Raw genomic sequence first — 16,275 nt, 5'->3', positions numbered from 1 at the left:
CAAGCTGTTTTGGTCAATGAACACACATCTATGCGGATGATGTACAGCTACTCATACCCATTGAACTTGATTTATCTATAGCAATAAACAGACTATCTGTCTAACATCAATTCAAGAATGGGTTAAAAACAACAAACTGTCTGAACCCAAGTAAAACCAAGCTTATATGGTCCCTGACACCAAAATCTCTTTTGGGAAATAGAAACTCCCTCTTAAATCACAAGTTAGGAACCTTGGAATACAGCTAGATTCAACACTTTGATCCCCCAAATCCAAGCAACCTTCAAGAGTTACTACTATCATTTGTGATAACTACACAGCCTCTCTCCTCACCTTGGGAAGGCAAATCTTGTCTTGGTTGTGTAAGCCAGGATATCATCAAGACTGAATTATTTGTAATGCACTCTACACTGGTCTGACTACAAAGGGTCTGCACCAGCTCCAATTGATTTAGAATGCTTCACATCAATATGAGCACATCACATCATTTTTGCAGAAACTTCACAGGCTACCAGTATAATATAGAGCTAAATTCAAAACTGTCTGATCTTCAAGACCCTCAAAGGAAATGGCTCAGTATACTTGAAGAATAAGATCATCTCCTACACACTTTCAAGGTCTCTAAGGTCCTTCCAAGAGGTATCCCTAACCACACCCTCTCTAAAGGACATCACATGATGTGAAACCTGCCAGCAAGCCTTCTCCAGAGTAGCCCCCCACACTGGAATGCACTCCCTGAAAGAAGTAACTAATTTGCTAGTCACACACAAAGAGTGACACTTGGCTGCACATACTGTAGCAAGACATGTTTATCCACTCCTATCCTAGGTGAGATAATTTTCAAGCACTAGTCTGACCTCATTTGCAACTTTCTTCAAATTAGTCTCTTATTTTCTAAACTCTGTTACTCTCTCTCTTCTGTCTATATACTCCTTTGCTTATACCCTGTGCTGTCTATTAAAATGTTTTATTGTGCATTGTGCTGACATTGTGATGTAACATACTATGAATTCAAACAAAATTGGAAAACCACAAGAGTCTTCCAGAAAACAATAGACAAGTGATCTGGATGAGTTTGCTTTATTAAACAGTCAAAATTCTTCACAACATAAGTCTATGGTACAATCCAGTGCAACCAACATGATGTGGATAACCACGGAATGCAACACGGTCTGTGTTTTGGCTACAACAAGCCTTTCTCGGGGGTCCTAAGGAGATGTACCAATAATTATAGACATATGAAAAGAAAAACCAGAGTCCTCCAAAATGTCCAAGTACTGCCGCCGCCTCCTGCACTGAATTATTGTTGAAAGGGGGAGGCAGTACTTGGGGACATTTTGGAGGACCCTGATTTTGCTCTTCCCATGTATATACGAGTAAATATTGGTACATCTCTTCAGGACCCATTAGGAAGGCTTGTTATAGCTGAAACACTGACCGTGTTGGGTTCTATAGTTATCCACATCAAGTTGCTTATTATAATAGCGTTATTCCTGGTGAATTGTTAGTCACACAAATAAAGCTTTTTTTTCTTTTAAGTTTTTCATTATCAAGGATTTTGTTGAAAAGACTCCTGAAGCAGGCCGTAGTGCAGAAACATGTATGTGTCAAGTCCGGATAAATACAATAAAGAAATTGAGCACCTACGGTCACCTTCACTGTTTTTCTTGCATTGGATTGTACTATAGACTTATGTTGTGAAGAATTTTGACTTCGTTTGCACTGTTTAATAAAACAAGTTCAACCAGATCATGTAACATACTATGCCATACTTTGTATTATAATCTAAATATAGAATTTTTACTGCTGTCTATTGCAAATTAATAAAACAGGATTCTGGTCTAGATGGATCATTGGTCTGACCCAGTAGGACTATTCTGATGTTCGACTTATTCTTGCTATATACCGCCTTGAGCGTATGATTCGTTCTATGTCTAAGTTTCTAGAACCCAAATCCCTAAACATTTTAATACACTCACTTGTCATCGCCAATCTTGATTATTGTAACTCACTATTGTTAAACATTACTCAAAAGGAAAAGAAACGTTTACAAATAATCCAAAATACTGCAGTTAAAATCATTCATAATGGAAAAAAATTTGATCATGTAACTCCCTTTTTGATTGACTCACATTGACTTCCCATTAACCAACGAATAACCTATAAAATTTTGCTTTCGATATTTAAAAGGTTACCCACCAACGAACCCCAATTTATAGATCGGTTACTCATCCCTTACAACACAACACGCTCACTCCGATCTACATCTCAGGGATTGCTAATGATTCCTTCTTTGAAAATTATTGGAACCAGACGTCACGATATATATTCAGTAATGGCCCCTTTAACCTGGAACGCCTTGCTTTTATATATAAGAGAAGTTAAAGATCTCAGCAGATTCAAAAATAATTTTAAAACTTTTCTATTTAGAGATGCATTTAATGTTTAAATAATTCATTTCTAACAATCTTAATCCCATTCCATATGTTTTTCCCTTATGTGGTTTTTCTTCTCTTCCCAATTATGAAAAATATCAATATTGTAACTGTCTTCTCTTCCTTATGTATCTGAGTCTGTCAGTTTGTTTTTAACCCCTTTTAAAGTTGTATAATGAACTCTAGATCTATCTTATATTTTAATGTTACTCGCTTAGTATGTAATAAGCGATTTATCAAATTGAAATAAACTTGAAACTTGAACTTGAAACTTTGAAAAGGCAATAAATTAATAAGTGCCGATATTCAACACTTAAGCAGCTATAATAACAGCAAAGGACCATATAAAACACACTTCTCTCTTTATGTGCTTCACTATAGCCACTGAAGTGCTGAATATCGTACTTAACCGGCTGTTTTCACTGCCTTGCGTATACCTGGAAATTCAGTCTGAGCCCGATGTAAACTGACATTGAATTTCTAGGAATAATGCCAGTGGCGGTCAGCAAACGTTGATCACCACCAGTTGAATATCTATTCCAGCAGTATTAATTTCTTAGATTTTTTTTTTTTTTTTCAGTTCATCAATATCCCATAATTGTCTAGCTCAAGAATATCATTCCGAATAGTAAATGGTAACAATAGTTTTGGATGCAGGGTTCAAATGTAGCATCATATTTCTGAATGTTGTCTCTCTAGTGAAAGACTACCAGCTGATCCATCAGTGCGATTCTGAAAGCGGTGACTCAAAAGCCCAGCTCACCCGGTATCTCCAGCATTTTTCCTTCATTGTAATCCACCTATTGCAGATGAACATGGACAGCAGTTTTCCAGAGGCAGTGGAAGCAACATGGGTCTTATCTCTTGCTCTTAAAGGGCTTTATAAGACAATTAAGGTAAACCAAATTCACATGTTTGTTTATGTTTGAAGAGGAAAGACTTGAAACCCAACTATAGTTTTAACGAAGATTAATTTTGTTCTGTCCTTCATTTATAATTTTTTTTTTTTTTTTTTTGCTGTGTGAGTCTCCCAGAGTTTGATCAACACAGTCTCAGCATGGGTCTGTGAAATATTGCATGGGGGGGGGGAGTCGGAAGAGGGTAATTTTATAAAAGGGTGTCCATAAAAGTTCTTAAAAATTTACCTGTTTTATAAAGGTAGTTTAAGTACCTATGCCCCTTTTATAAAATAGGATCCTAGAATATGGCGAAGTAGTGCACAAATTTTAAAGAATATACATATATAAAATCTCTGCCCAAACTATGGCCCTGAGAATACCAATGTGCACATTGCGTAAAAGTAAACATACAGAGGAGGTAGAAAGAGCCATGAGAGGCAGCCCAGCTATCTCCTGTGGTCAGCGGTGACCGGTATTGAATTTCCAGGAGTTTTTGACTGCTAGAAACATAGCTGGTTAAGAAGATATTCATCAGTTGACCCACTAACTTACAGTGGCCGAAGATAGACCTGCTATTTATGTGGGTCCATCTAGCCATTATTTGCTGGTCAGCTATGCTAACCAGCTATGTTGCGTGATGCAGCCAGTGACTGGACTTGCCGCTAATTGCAAATATTTAATGGGGGATAGCTGGCTATCTCCCATTGAATATTCACAGCCCACTTAATGCTATTTAACTAGCCAGGAGCTGTTCCTGGCCAGTAAATCAAAATTAACATATAGTAAGCAAAGTACTTAAAAGCTAATGACTGCTGCACACTTCTGAGAGGGAGAATAAATAGATCACTAGGATGTCACCTTGGCTTCCTGTGGATTAGGAGGTGAAGTCAGGGCAGAATCGGCCACAACTTGGCAGTGGAAACTTACTAACGTTCATTAGCATGCGCTAAATGTTGCACAACTCATTTTGTACCTGTTGGCCACATGGCACTTAGAACATGCTAAGCTTTAGGAAAAGTCCCTTGGTGTCCTGTGATTTGGGGACAGAGTCAGAACGAAGTCAGCAATGGAATCACGGGCAAAAAAAACCATTTGGGAAGCTTTGTTTGGACTTTCAGAAAAGAAAGTGGCAACATGGCTTTTCCAGATTTCGAGTGAAATCTGGTTGAAAGGGATCCCTACTATAAAGGAAATAGGAAAGGTTGAAATTTAGAATGTTTTTTATATTCAAATATATTTATTGAGCTCAACAATAGTAAGTAACAAGCAAAACAAACAAGCTCAGTATTTTAAATAACAAAATCTATACCTATGAATAACCCAACACAACCCACTCCCCAAAATAAATAAATAACCCCCATCCCTCCCAGGGTCCTCCTTCCAAATACATTTCAACCCAGAAAAGTTCAACCAGGTAACTACATAAAATAAAGGAAAACAAAATAAAGGAATTCAACAATTTAGCAAGCGGCTTCGGGCCAATAGAGTCATTGTTGTCCAGAAAGGTTCCCAAGTCCGTTGAAAAATCCGGCCTGGAAGAGTAGAAAAATCCAACACATCCCTCCTTTCCCACATCAAAAGGGTAATCATCCGACATCTCCAAAAAGAATAATCAGGAGCTGTATCTTCAAGCCAATGAATCAAAATACATTTCAGGGCCACCACAACAGTCCATTTCAGAAAAACAGTAGCACCCCTCAAGTCGAGGAAAAAAATGAGGAACAATCCCAAATAATAGCAAAGGAGAACGACGAATGGATATTTTCCAAATGCGCTCCACAAAGGAAAACAAAATAAAGGAATTCAACAATTTAGCAAGCGGCTTCGGGCCAATAGAGTCATTGTTGTCCAGAAAGGTTCCCAAGTCCGTTGAAAAATCCGGCCTGGAAGAGTAGAAAAATCCAACACATCCCTCCTTTCCCACATGAAAAGGGTAATCATCCGACATCTCCAAAAAGAATAATCAGGAGCTGTATCTTCAAGCCAATGAATCAAAATACATTTCAGGGCCACCACGACAGTCCATTTCAGAAAAACAGTAGCACCCCTCAAGTCGAGGAAAAAAATGAGGAACAATCCCAAATAATAGCAAAGGAGAACGACGAATGGATATTTTCCAAATGCGCTCCACAAAGACAAAAACAGTATTCCAAAAAACTTGAATAACAGGGCAAGTCCAAAACATGTGTCCCAAATTTATTATGATGTTTGGTGGATTCCTCTACCTAGAGAACTTGGGCTGGAAAATAATGAGAAGCAATTAAAAAAAATAAAAAAAAAAGTAAACATGGCCCTTTTCAGGTTAAGTGAGCTAGCAGCAGTTATTGAGGTGCTGCCCAGATAATTTTGGTCAGAAAACAAATGAAAAGTATGAGGGGATGCCGGAAAGTTCTCAGCCCAGCCAACAAAGTTGGGGCAGTCCACATTGAGGGCTATACATTTAGTCCAGCGATTTTTCCACTTTTTTCGTTCCATATTTTTCTGACGGAACACAAAAAGTGGAAAATCACTGGATTGAGTGTATAGCCCTCAATGGAGACTGCCCCAACTTTGTTGGTTGGGCTGAGAACTTTTCAGCAGCCCCTCATAATTTAAAAGAATCTAATACATGACTCTCTCTATGATTAGGTGACTCGTTAGGGGTCACTGGGTTGCTGGCTTTCTTTACCTTTCAATGTATGTGGTGAGAACGGATAGCGTAGCTGGTTTTAAGAAAGGTTTAGACAAGTTCTTGGAGGAGAAGACTATAATCTGTTATTGAGAGAGACATGGGGGAAGCCACTGCTTGCCCTGGATCGGTAGCATGGAAAAATTGCTACTCCTTGGGTTTTGGCCAGGCACTAGTGACTGGATTGGCCACCATGAGAAGGGGCTACTGGGCTTGATGGACCATTGATCTGACCCAGTAAGGCTATTCTTATGTTCTTATGATGTAATATGTTATTTTATGAATGTTTTTATGTAAACTGCTTTGAACAAGCACTTTATGTTAATATAAGTGGTATATGAGAATTTTTAATAAAGAATAAAGTGGGTGGTATAGATTTTTGTATACTGCTCAGTTTTGTTTTATAGGGAAAGAAATATGTTTTGAATCTGGTGAGTTTAGGGGTTATGGTCAAAGTTAGTGAGTGATTGTTGGGGATTATGTAATTAATGTAAAAAGCACTGGAGCTGTGATATGTAAGAATTGTGAAAAGAAATGTCCTGCTGGCCCTCTAACATGGAGTTTTATAACCAACCAAGCTGCTAGACTTTGTGCCATTTTAATGACTGCCTAAATTTTGTTTATAGTAAGATTATTTTGAAGTGCATAAATAGAATATAAATTACACTAAATGCAATGAAAGGTTTGCATTACTGTAAATGATTGTCTTGTCCATGTGGAAATAATTTTTAAATATTAATAAGCCCAGGATGTTTCATCTAGAAAGGGTTTTACAAGATTAGCCCATGAATTTTCATTTGGTTATTAAAAGCTTTCCATCAGAGAAAATGCCTGTTTATTTTTAACATCCTTGTGCATTTCTTTTGCTCTTTTCTGTCCTGTAACTGTTTCAGTTCTGGAGGTGATGTGATATGCAGAATCTGACGGGAACAGAAATAAAACCCAGTGGCAGTGATGTAGTGAAATGGGGGTGGGGGGAGGGTGACCACCCCGAGTGCCATTTTTTGGGGGGGACTGGTGCCTTTCCACTCCCTGCGACCCTCTTTAAGTTGAATCTTCCACTTGCTGCTCGCACTGGTCTCAGCTCCCGTCTGACATCACTTCCTGGTCGCAGAAGGGAGCCGAAGCCTGCGCAAGCAGCAGGTAGAAGATGCTGATTGCGCTGGCAAACATTTCAAGAAGTACGTGGAGTGAGCTCAAGCAGCGAGGGAGATTGGAGAGGAGGGCGCCCAGTGTGGAGACCACCCCAGGCACCAAAGTCCCACACTATGCCACTGCCCAGTGGTGGTAATTTACAACAGCACCTGAATGCTAGCAGTGTAAGAATGCATTTGTGGATCGAGATACTCAATTGGTTAATTCAAGGGTTTATCTGTATTCGCAATCTGAATTGAACCTTAAAATTTTTCTTGTTAGCATATTGTAATATGTGTAATTAGGAGATTGATTATTTTTTTTCATCAGAGTGCTCATTTTATATTTTGGATAATGTAAGCTAAAATATATTGTATCTCTTTAAGTAGTTCTTCACCTGTGGTGTTTAACCTTTTCTCTCTTTGTGGGCAGAATCTTGAGTTTGAAGAGATCCAGGAAATATTTTTACAGTCTGGTTTGCTTAAACTGCTGGTGAAGAAATGTAGCAAAGGGACTGGCTTTAGTAAGACCTGGCTTCTCAGAGACCTGGAGGTAAGAGGCTAGAGAAGATAATTGCTTCCTGCTAAAATGAGTGACTAACGTCCGAAATATAAAATTCTTCTTAGAAATGTATTGGATGCATTGGACCATTTTTGAGGGAGGCTTTCTTCAACCCCTAGTCTAATTTGGTCCATTTTCATAGTTGATGTATTTTTATTGGTTTTTCCTCACATGCCATATTCAATCCCTTGCTGTTAAATTTTCAGAATTATTTGCCCCTGAGTAGACAGACATTTTCAATCCCTTTTATATAATTCTTTCCCATTTGCATTTGGATTGGTAAGAATAAAAATGTCAACTGCACACACTCAGACTCTCCCCATGGGGTGCAGCACTGCTCCCTCTCTTCTGGATGCAAAGATTCACCTTTAGAACCAGGTGAGGTCCGAGACTGGCCGGACCTGGCCGGCCGTGCACCCGGGCGGATCGTCCCCCTTCTAAATCCATTGTACTTGTCTTTTATTCAGTTCCACTAATGAGCATTGTGACAGGCAGTTCTTATGGGGCAGTTGTTGGAGGTTTTTCTGTGCCTAAGTATTCTATTAATTTAACTTCCTTATTCCTGTGGGGATCTCCAAAGGGGACGAATGGGAGACGGCCGGTGGCAGGTGGTACTTTAGCAATTCTTACAGGTTGCCATAGGCCTCAGGAGCTGTCTTCCCTCTGCCGTGGTCCTGCCCCTCCTCTAAGTCAGAGACAGGCTTGGGGCAGAGGGAAGACAGCTCCTGAGGCCTATGGCAACCTGCAAGGATCGCTAAAGTACCAGCGATCCTCTCTGCAGACTGCTCCCTGCTGGAATTAGGTAAATGGATGTGGGGAGGGTAGGCCTTCGGGGAGGGGGGGGGAGTGCAGTCCTTCAAGGGGTAGTGCAGGCCTTCAGGGGGGGAGTCAACCTTTGAGGGGGAATGTGCAGACCTTCAGGGGGGGGGTCAGGCCTTCGGGGGAGGGGGGCTGTATAATAAAAAAATATTTGAACATAAATACAAAGTACACTCGGTGTGTATATATAAATATATATATATGTTTAGCATTTTTATTGTTGGTAGATCATTTTGACTCGGTCATTTTAAAAGTAGCTCGCAAGCCCAAAAAGTGTGGGCACCCCTGGTTTAGAGCATTTGGTTGGTTTTCCTGATCTTTTGTGACAAGATACACCACACACTTTGATGTGTAATGATAAAATCCACAGTTGATGGTGGTAGAACAGAATTTAAAAAAAAACACTACCCTGCAATGGCATTATTAAGTAAGTCAATTCTGGTTGGTTTGTGGGAAAATGTGTTTTGCTTGGTTTCTCTGCTTTTTGCCTCTGAAATATTGGGGATTCTTGAAGGGACAATGCAGTCCAATATGAATTATGATGGGACATACTTCCTAGATTACAAATAGGCACTTCATTTATTTTTGAACATAAGTGGACTGACTTCCTTCTGCAGAGAAGAACGGGGGCTAGACAAATTTTATTAGTACCCCATTTTTACAGTGCGCTTTCTAATAAGATACTTAGCCCAGTTGCCACTGTGTTATAAAGAACTAATAAAAATAATTATTATTTATTTATATGCCGCCATACCGGGAAGGTTCTGAGCGGCTCACAGCATGAAGAAAAAACCAATACATACATTTTCAATGAAATCTTGATAAAATACAACAAAAGACAGTACATCCATTTCAATTAATTGATCAGAATAAAAGTACGAACATTTCAGTAAAATTGATCAAGATGAAAGTGCAAATCATGCAGGTAAGAAACGTAAGACTAAAATGCAACATGGTTGAAATAAGAGAAAAGACAAAACCATTACGATGTCAGCCTATTAAATAATTGAGTCTTTAGTAATTTCCTAAAATCTAAATAAGAAGAAGCTTCTAACATCATTTTTCCGAGCCATATATTCATTTTAGCGGCCCTGTGGTTGCTAGTATCACTACCTAAACATGACAATAGCATCATTTGTAGAAGAATTCCTTGAACTTAACAAATCACAAATGAGCTTTCTGTGTATTATGTTATGAACACTATTGGTACTCGCTCATAGTTACTGTAACACGTATCGGTGTTCCTCCTACAGATATTGTCCATCATGCTTTACTCCTCAAAGAAGGAAATCAGCTCCCTTGCAGAGCAGACAGGAAAAGAACTAGAAGAACAGGATCAGGACAAGGAGTTGGACCAGTCCAATACCAGTACCATTGACTTGGAGCAAAACAAATCAGATCCTCTGGAAGGACTTGATGAGACTACCAGAATGTGCTTTTTGGTAATTCATGTTAGATTTTCATAGTAGCTTAAATTTGGTGGCTGAATGCTGTTTTCGGTGAGGGGATGCTATCAACAGAAGCCTGAAATCCATGTAGTTAAATATTTGATTTATTGAATGCTTGCATTGAAGTTTTTCATGTGTACTCATTTTGACATATTGGTTCAAAGGGACAGAATAAAAGTCTTTCATATGTAGGAAATAAGCTATTTTTTTCTAAAATTTCCAACAATATAATTTGATAGCAGCTGACTGGTAATTCAGGCTTTTTCATGTCTGCTCTGCGTTTTGTTTCAGGTGACTCATGATGCACTTGATACACCCTTGCATATTCTTCGTGCCATGTATGAACTCCAAATGAAAGGGACAGATTCTTTTTTCCAGGATGTTCAAAAGAGGTTTGTTACCACAGAAAATGAGCACACAACATCACCCATTCCATGATCAAAAGAAAGACCAAAGATACTATTGCTAAAAACTACTATTACTACTTATATTATTATTTTATATTACTACTTAACCCCTCCTCTTTTACCTCCAGAAGATTCACCTACCTTCAGATAACCTTCCCCCAAATTACCCACCTTAACACCTTCCAATTAAACAAATACCATCAATAGATTGTAACCTACCCTCTCTAACTGAATTCATACAGTTCTTCACTGTCAGTTTAATTTCCATCCTATAAGTTCACATAGAATTTTTCTTTTTTCAACCATCTTTATTTTCTCTTCTTTATTAATTTCCAGGTACTTTAGTTAGATTGTGAGCCTTCGGGACAGTAAGGGAATTTTTTAAGTACCTTCTTACTTCTCATTTATAATCTTAATGTATATTTTCTTCAAACCGCTTAGAACCTAACGGATGTAGCGGTATATAAGAAATAAATTACATTACATTACATTATTTCTATAGCACTGCTAGACGTATGCAGCACTGTACATTAAACTGATAATTTGCGCCTCTGTATCTTAATGTTGCCTGTTTTTCATTTTTTAAAGATTTGATGAGAACATAAGTACAACAGATGAGAAAATCCAGAAATTGGCACAGAAGTGGCAGCCGAGCAAGAGTTTAAAATTAGAGGAGCAGAGTTCAAAGGCTGTGGACACAGATATGGTTATTTTGCTGAGTTTAGTGAGTATACCTTGGTCTCATTCTTACCCAATCATGAATATTTGTGTTTGAAAAATTGTGAGTTTGCTGTAAATGGGTTCATAGTATTCTCATACCAAGCATTGTTTGAAATATCTGTATGCAAATTCCAGAAGTCTAAGAAAGAAGATGTGGTGGAAGAAAATAACCAATGGGATACTGTCATACCAAGGTACAACTTATATTGCAGTGAAAGGGTGGATTGAATTTATGGAGGATTAGCATTATACATTAAGGAGGGCCTTGAATCAAATAGGCTAAAAAGTCTAAAGGACACAAAATACACCTTGGAATCCCTATGGATATAAATTCCATGTGTAAAGAGGAAAAGGATAGTGATAAGAGTGTACTGTTGTCCACCTGGCCTGAATGAAGAGACAAATGCAGAAATGTAATTAGGGAGACTAATAAACTGGATGTCGAAATAATAATGAGTGATTTCAAATACCAAATCAATTAACCACAATTAACATTGATTTGATATAGTACCTCCTTGGTCCTTTAGAATTGTTCATGGTTTCAAATACCCCAATATTGACTGGGAGGTAAAATTTATTGAGGAAATCAAGGACTACTTTATAGAGCACTTGGTATAGGAACCGACAATAGGGAAACAATTCTAGACATAGAAATAGAGAAACATGATGGCAGATAAAGGCCAAATGGCCCATCTAGTCTGCCCATCCACAGTAACCATAGTCTGTTATTGAAAAAGACATGGGGGAATCCACTGTTTGCCCTGGATCGGTAGCATGGAATGTTGCTACTCCTTGGGTTTTTTGACCAGGTACTAGGGACCAGGATTGGCCACCATGAGAACGGGCTACTGGGCTCGATGGACCACTGGTCTGACCCAATAAAGCTATTCTTATGTTCTCTTCCTCTCTCTTTCTTGAATTCAGACCTAGTCTTTAATGGAACACATGATTTGGTGAAGAAGGTAATGGTGCTGGGGCGATTTGCAATGGTGTACCAAGGGGGGGGTGTTAAATGTTAAATTAGAAATGAACTATGAGAAATTTCAGAAGAAAGTAAAAGCCTATCTGTTTAATAAATAAGAGGTCCATCGTGCCCAGCAGTCCGCTCACGCGGCGGCCCAACAGGGCCAGGACCTGTGCAGTAATCCTCTATCTATACCTCTCTATCCCCTTTTCCAGCAGGAATGTATGAAGGAATAATCCTAAGATAGTTTAAATCTGGAACTCTATTCTTTGCACCACCTGATTTTGATCGGATGATTGAAATTTTAAATTATTTTGGAATTGAGGATTCAGTTTTTTCATGGTTTCAGGGTTTTATGATTGAATTGGTACTATACTGTGAAAAAGCTAGCTCATTAATTTACCGTGTTTCCCCCAAATTAAAACAGTGTCTTATATTAATTTTGGGTCCAAAAAACGCACTGGGGCTTATTTTCGGGGATGTCTTATTTTTTTTTTCATGTACAACGGTCATCTCTCACTTCCTCTCCTCCACCCCAATTCTTCTTCTTTCCTTTCTTCCTCCCATCTTGTGCAGCATCTTTCTATCCCTCCCTCGCATCCTCCTGTGCAGCAGAACCCTGCTGTCCCTCCCACTGTGAGAGCAACATACCTCCGCTCCAAACAGCAGATCTTTTATACTTTTTCGCAGAGAGAATTCCCCAGAGCTGGAAAAACTGAGAAACATTATAAAAGAAATACAGCGACTATTTGGACATCCACCAGAAGGGACTCGGCATAGATCTTGGTCCTCTATTGCATTACAACCATAAAATTATACTGCTTTATCACCTTATCACTCATCTATATCTCTCTGTCTCTCAAGCACTCAGCCCTCTCTTTCTTACCTTACCCACTCCCTCCCTCTTTCTGTGAAACTGCTGTTGGAATGCTTTTATGTTTTATTTATATATACTGATATTTATGAACATTTTCTTATTTCTGATCTGAAGAAGGGTTACCTTCAAAAGCTAATGAAAAATGCATTGTTAGTCCAATAAAGAAGGTATCACCTTATTTCCTTTGTTTTGTTTTATTTCTATATATTACCTTTAAATTTTCTACAAAGTTATTCTTTTACAGAGATGCCAAATGACCCAGTTCCAGACTAGAGATTTGGGGGCAGTCCTGCTTTTGAATTTGTATTTGAAAGCATTCTGAGATTTGTAGTGCCTGATCCTGGCCATTGAAATCAGTACTGCAAGTCCAATAATGCACCAGGATGGGGTGGTCAAAAATCCAGAACTGTCTCAAAATCTCCTGCCTCATAACTTGGCATCTCTGCTTTTACAAGAACAGGAGAAATGATTCTACTGGCTGCATTCTTTAAAGTAAACCACATAGAGAAGTGTTTATTTTCAGCTTTGTTTTGTTCTTCTTTTCAGTCTAAACCTGAACCCTGTGAAAAAGCAACAGAAGAGTCGAGCCCAGTCAGCCAAAAACTGATCACAAGCACAGAGAGTGACCTGCAGCTTAGCTATGCCAAGCAGCGTCGTACGAAGAGCTCCGTGCTCCTGCACAAGGAGCTGGATTCCCGCAGTAAGAAAGCTGTACGTGATTACTTGTACCGTGTCAATGAGGCCACAGCTGTGCTTTATGCCAGGCATGTCCTCGCATCTCTGCTGGCTGACTGGCCTGATGGCATGGCTGTAAACGAAGAAATCTTGGATCTCAGTGGCCCGGCTCACATGACATACATTTTGGACATACTTATGCAGCTGGAGGAGAAAAGTCTATGGGAAAAGGTAAATGTTTGCTTTCTTTCTAACAGCACGAATTGGTAATCAAGGAGAGGACATGCCTAGCCATATAAATATAATTACTGTATAGAAGAGTTGAGACGTTTTGTTCTTGACTGTAGCTTAAGCATTTTAATCCTACACATATTAAAGTAGACTATCTGTTAACCAGAACTCAAGCAACCAGAAAAAAATCAAATTAATACTTTAATACTTTAAATAAAAATGAAAATAAAATCTGCCAGAAATTTAAGTGTAAACTTGGCATTCCACACCTGAGTACGTCCACGCTTTGCCTACCACATGTCTGGTAGTTTGGAACAGTTTATGGTAAGGCATATTATCCGGCATCTATCAATCCCCATGGATGCCAGTTAACTGAGAGTCTACTGTATATTAACATAGAAGATGCCACCAGGTGCAAACAAGAAATACAACCCGATCTATCTGGATGTCTCTGCCTATGCTGCTTTAATTGAAGATATTGTCTAGCTATCTGCAATGCAAACTTGATCACCTGCAGGGTATCGCTGCTTTTTTAGATGAGTTTTGTTTTGTTACTTCTTTGAGTCTTTACCATTCTGGATAGATGAGGGTAGAAGTTTTGTTATGTAAACCTTTTTTACCCATCATCTTGCTCCTCTACTTAGCACTGCCCTCTGTATATTCTATTACTCACCTCTAATTAACAAGTCCAGATTTAAGTACAGTGGTACCTTGGATTACGAGCATAATCCGTTCCAGGAGCATGCTCGTAATCCAAAATGCTCGCTTATCAAAGCAAGTTTCCCCATAGGAAATAATGAAAACTCGCTTTGATGCGTTTCCCCCCCCTCCCCCCGAGAACCGGCATTGCTCCCCTTGAAGGCCTCCCCTACGATCCGGCACCCCCCCCCCCCCGACGCGATCTGGCAACCCCCCGCCACAATCTGGCACCCCCCGTCACGATCTGGCACCCCCCCCCCCCCCGACATGATCCGGCACCCCCCCAACATGATTGGGCACCCCTCCGCCACTTCTTACCTTCATCTGGGCACCCCGAAGATCGGCCTCCTCGTCTGCTGGGCCTTGAGCATGCGCAGATGCTCAAGGCCCAGCAGACGAGGAGGCCGATCTTCGGGGTGCCCAGATGAGGGTAAGAAGCGAGGGGGGCCGGATCATGGCGGGGGGTCCCAATCGTGGCGGGGGGGTGCTGGATTGCGGGGGCGAGGGTGCCGGATTGCGGGGGGTGCGCTCGTAAATCGAGCCATGTTCGGTTTCCGAGGCACCGATTTTGCAAATATTTTGCTCGTGTTGCAAAACACTCGCAAACCGGTGCACTCATAAACCGAGGTACCACTGTATTTTGCAGATATACTTCAGCGGTTATTTTCTCCCTGGCAATTAGTATAAACCTTGCTGAAGTGCACTAACAAACATTCAAAATGGCAACACATGCAATTATTTTCTGCTCATCTTGACATACATTATCTTTACAGTAAGGTAATTAGAATACAGTCAAACCTCGGTTTGCGAATAACCCGGTTTGCGAGTGTTTTGCAAGACGAGCAAAACAGTCAGCAAACTTTTGACTCGCAAACCGAGTATTGACTCGAATTGCGAGCATCCCTCCCCCGATAACCAGCATCGCTCCCCCCCTGCTCGCAAAGGCCCCCTCGCTCCAACCGGCACCCCCCCCCCCGAACAACTTAAACTTACCCCCCCCCCTGTCTAGCGCAGGCACAGATCGTGTGCCTAGAAGATCTTCCGGCTTCTGCCTGCCTGCCTTGAACATGCATCTGCACATGCTCAAGGACTTCTAATTCGCCCTCTCACCAAGATTCTCGGCAAGAGGGAGAATTAGAAGTCCTTGAACATGCGCAGATGCATGCTCAAGGCAGGCAGGCAGAAGCCGGAAGATCTTCTAGGCACACGAGGAGCGAGGGGGCCTTTGCGAGCGGGGGAGGGAAGCGATGCCGGTTATCGGGTGGGGGGGTGGGAATGTATCAAAGCGAGTTTCCATTATTTTCTATGGGGAAACTCGCTTTGATAAATGAGTATTTTGGATTACGAGCATGCTCCTGGAACGGATTATGCTCATAATCCAAGGTACCACTGTATTTTAAATAGTATATGTTTGCCAAGGGGACTATTTTCAAAACCCCCATGTCCCTGATTTAACTGGCTAGATTTTAATCAGCTAAATTTAGGTGACTTTTCAGCTACAACCTAGTAGGCCAGACTGAGGCTGAAAATTTTTTTTGTGTCAACTAATCTGGTTACAATTTTGCTGGCTAAGTCAGATATTCAAGGGGTTTTGAAAATAAATACTTTGGATGAAGAGGATCTAGCCACCTAACTTACAGTCAGGAAGATAGATTAATTGAAAGATTCCTATGCAAACTGAAAGCTCCACTTAAAATCAAACCCTTCCCTGCAGTTCCCACCACTCAAGACCTAATGT

The 16,275-nt window shown here is 40.1% G+C and overlaps 1 protein-coding gene across 2 annotated transcripts in view; it reads left to right on the top strand.

Annotated features, from left to right (window-relative positions):
• The window catches only part of ZZEF1 (zinc finger ZZ-type and EF-hand domain containing 1), a 227,694-nt gene that overhangs the window by 169,536 nt on the left and 41,883 nt on the right, over positions 1–16,275 (top strand). For both annotated transcript variants that reach the window (XM_033921488.1, XM_033921487.1), the window contains exons 43-48: positions 3,135–3,331; positions 7,569–7,688; positions 9,770–9,958; positions 10,256–10,356; positions 10,960–11,095; positions 13,479–13,838. In XM_033921488.1, coding sequence (XP_033777379.1) covers positions 3,135–3,331; positions 7,569–7,688; positions 9,770–9,958; positions 10,256–10,356; positions 10,960–11,095; positions 13,479–13,838 — 1,103 coding nt within the window. The remainder of the gene's footprint in view (positions 1–3,134; positions 3,332–7,568; positions 7,689–9,769; positions 9,959–10,255; positions 10,357–10,959; positions 11,096–13,478; positions 13,839–16,275) is intronic.

Source organism: Geotrypetes seraphini, chromosome 15, assembly GCF_902459505.1.
Source record: "Geotrypetes seraphini chromosome 15, aGeoSer1.1, whole genome shotgun sequence".
Taxonomy (NCBI): Eukaryota; Metazoa; Chordata; class Amphibia; order Gymnophiona; family Dermophiidae; genus Geotrypetes; species Geotrypetes seraphini.
The sequence above is the reverse complement of the archived record's forward strand: the minus strand, read 5'-3'. Positions and strand labels throughout refer to the sequence as shown.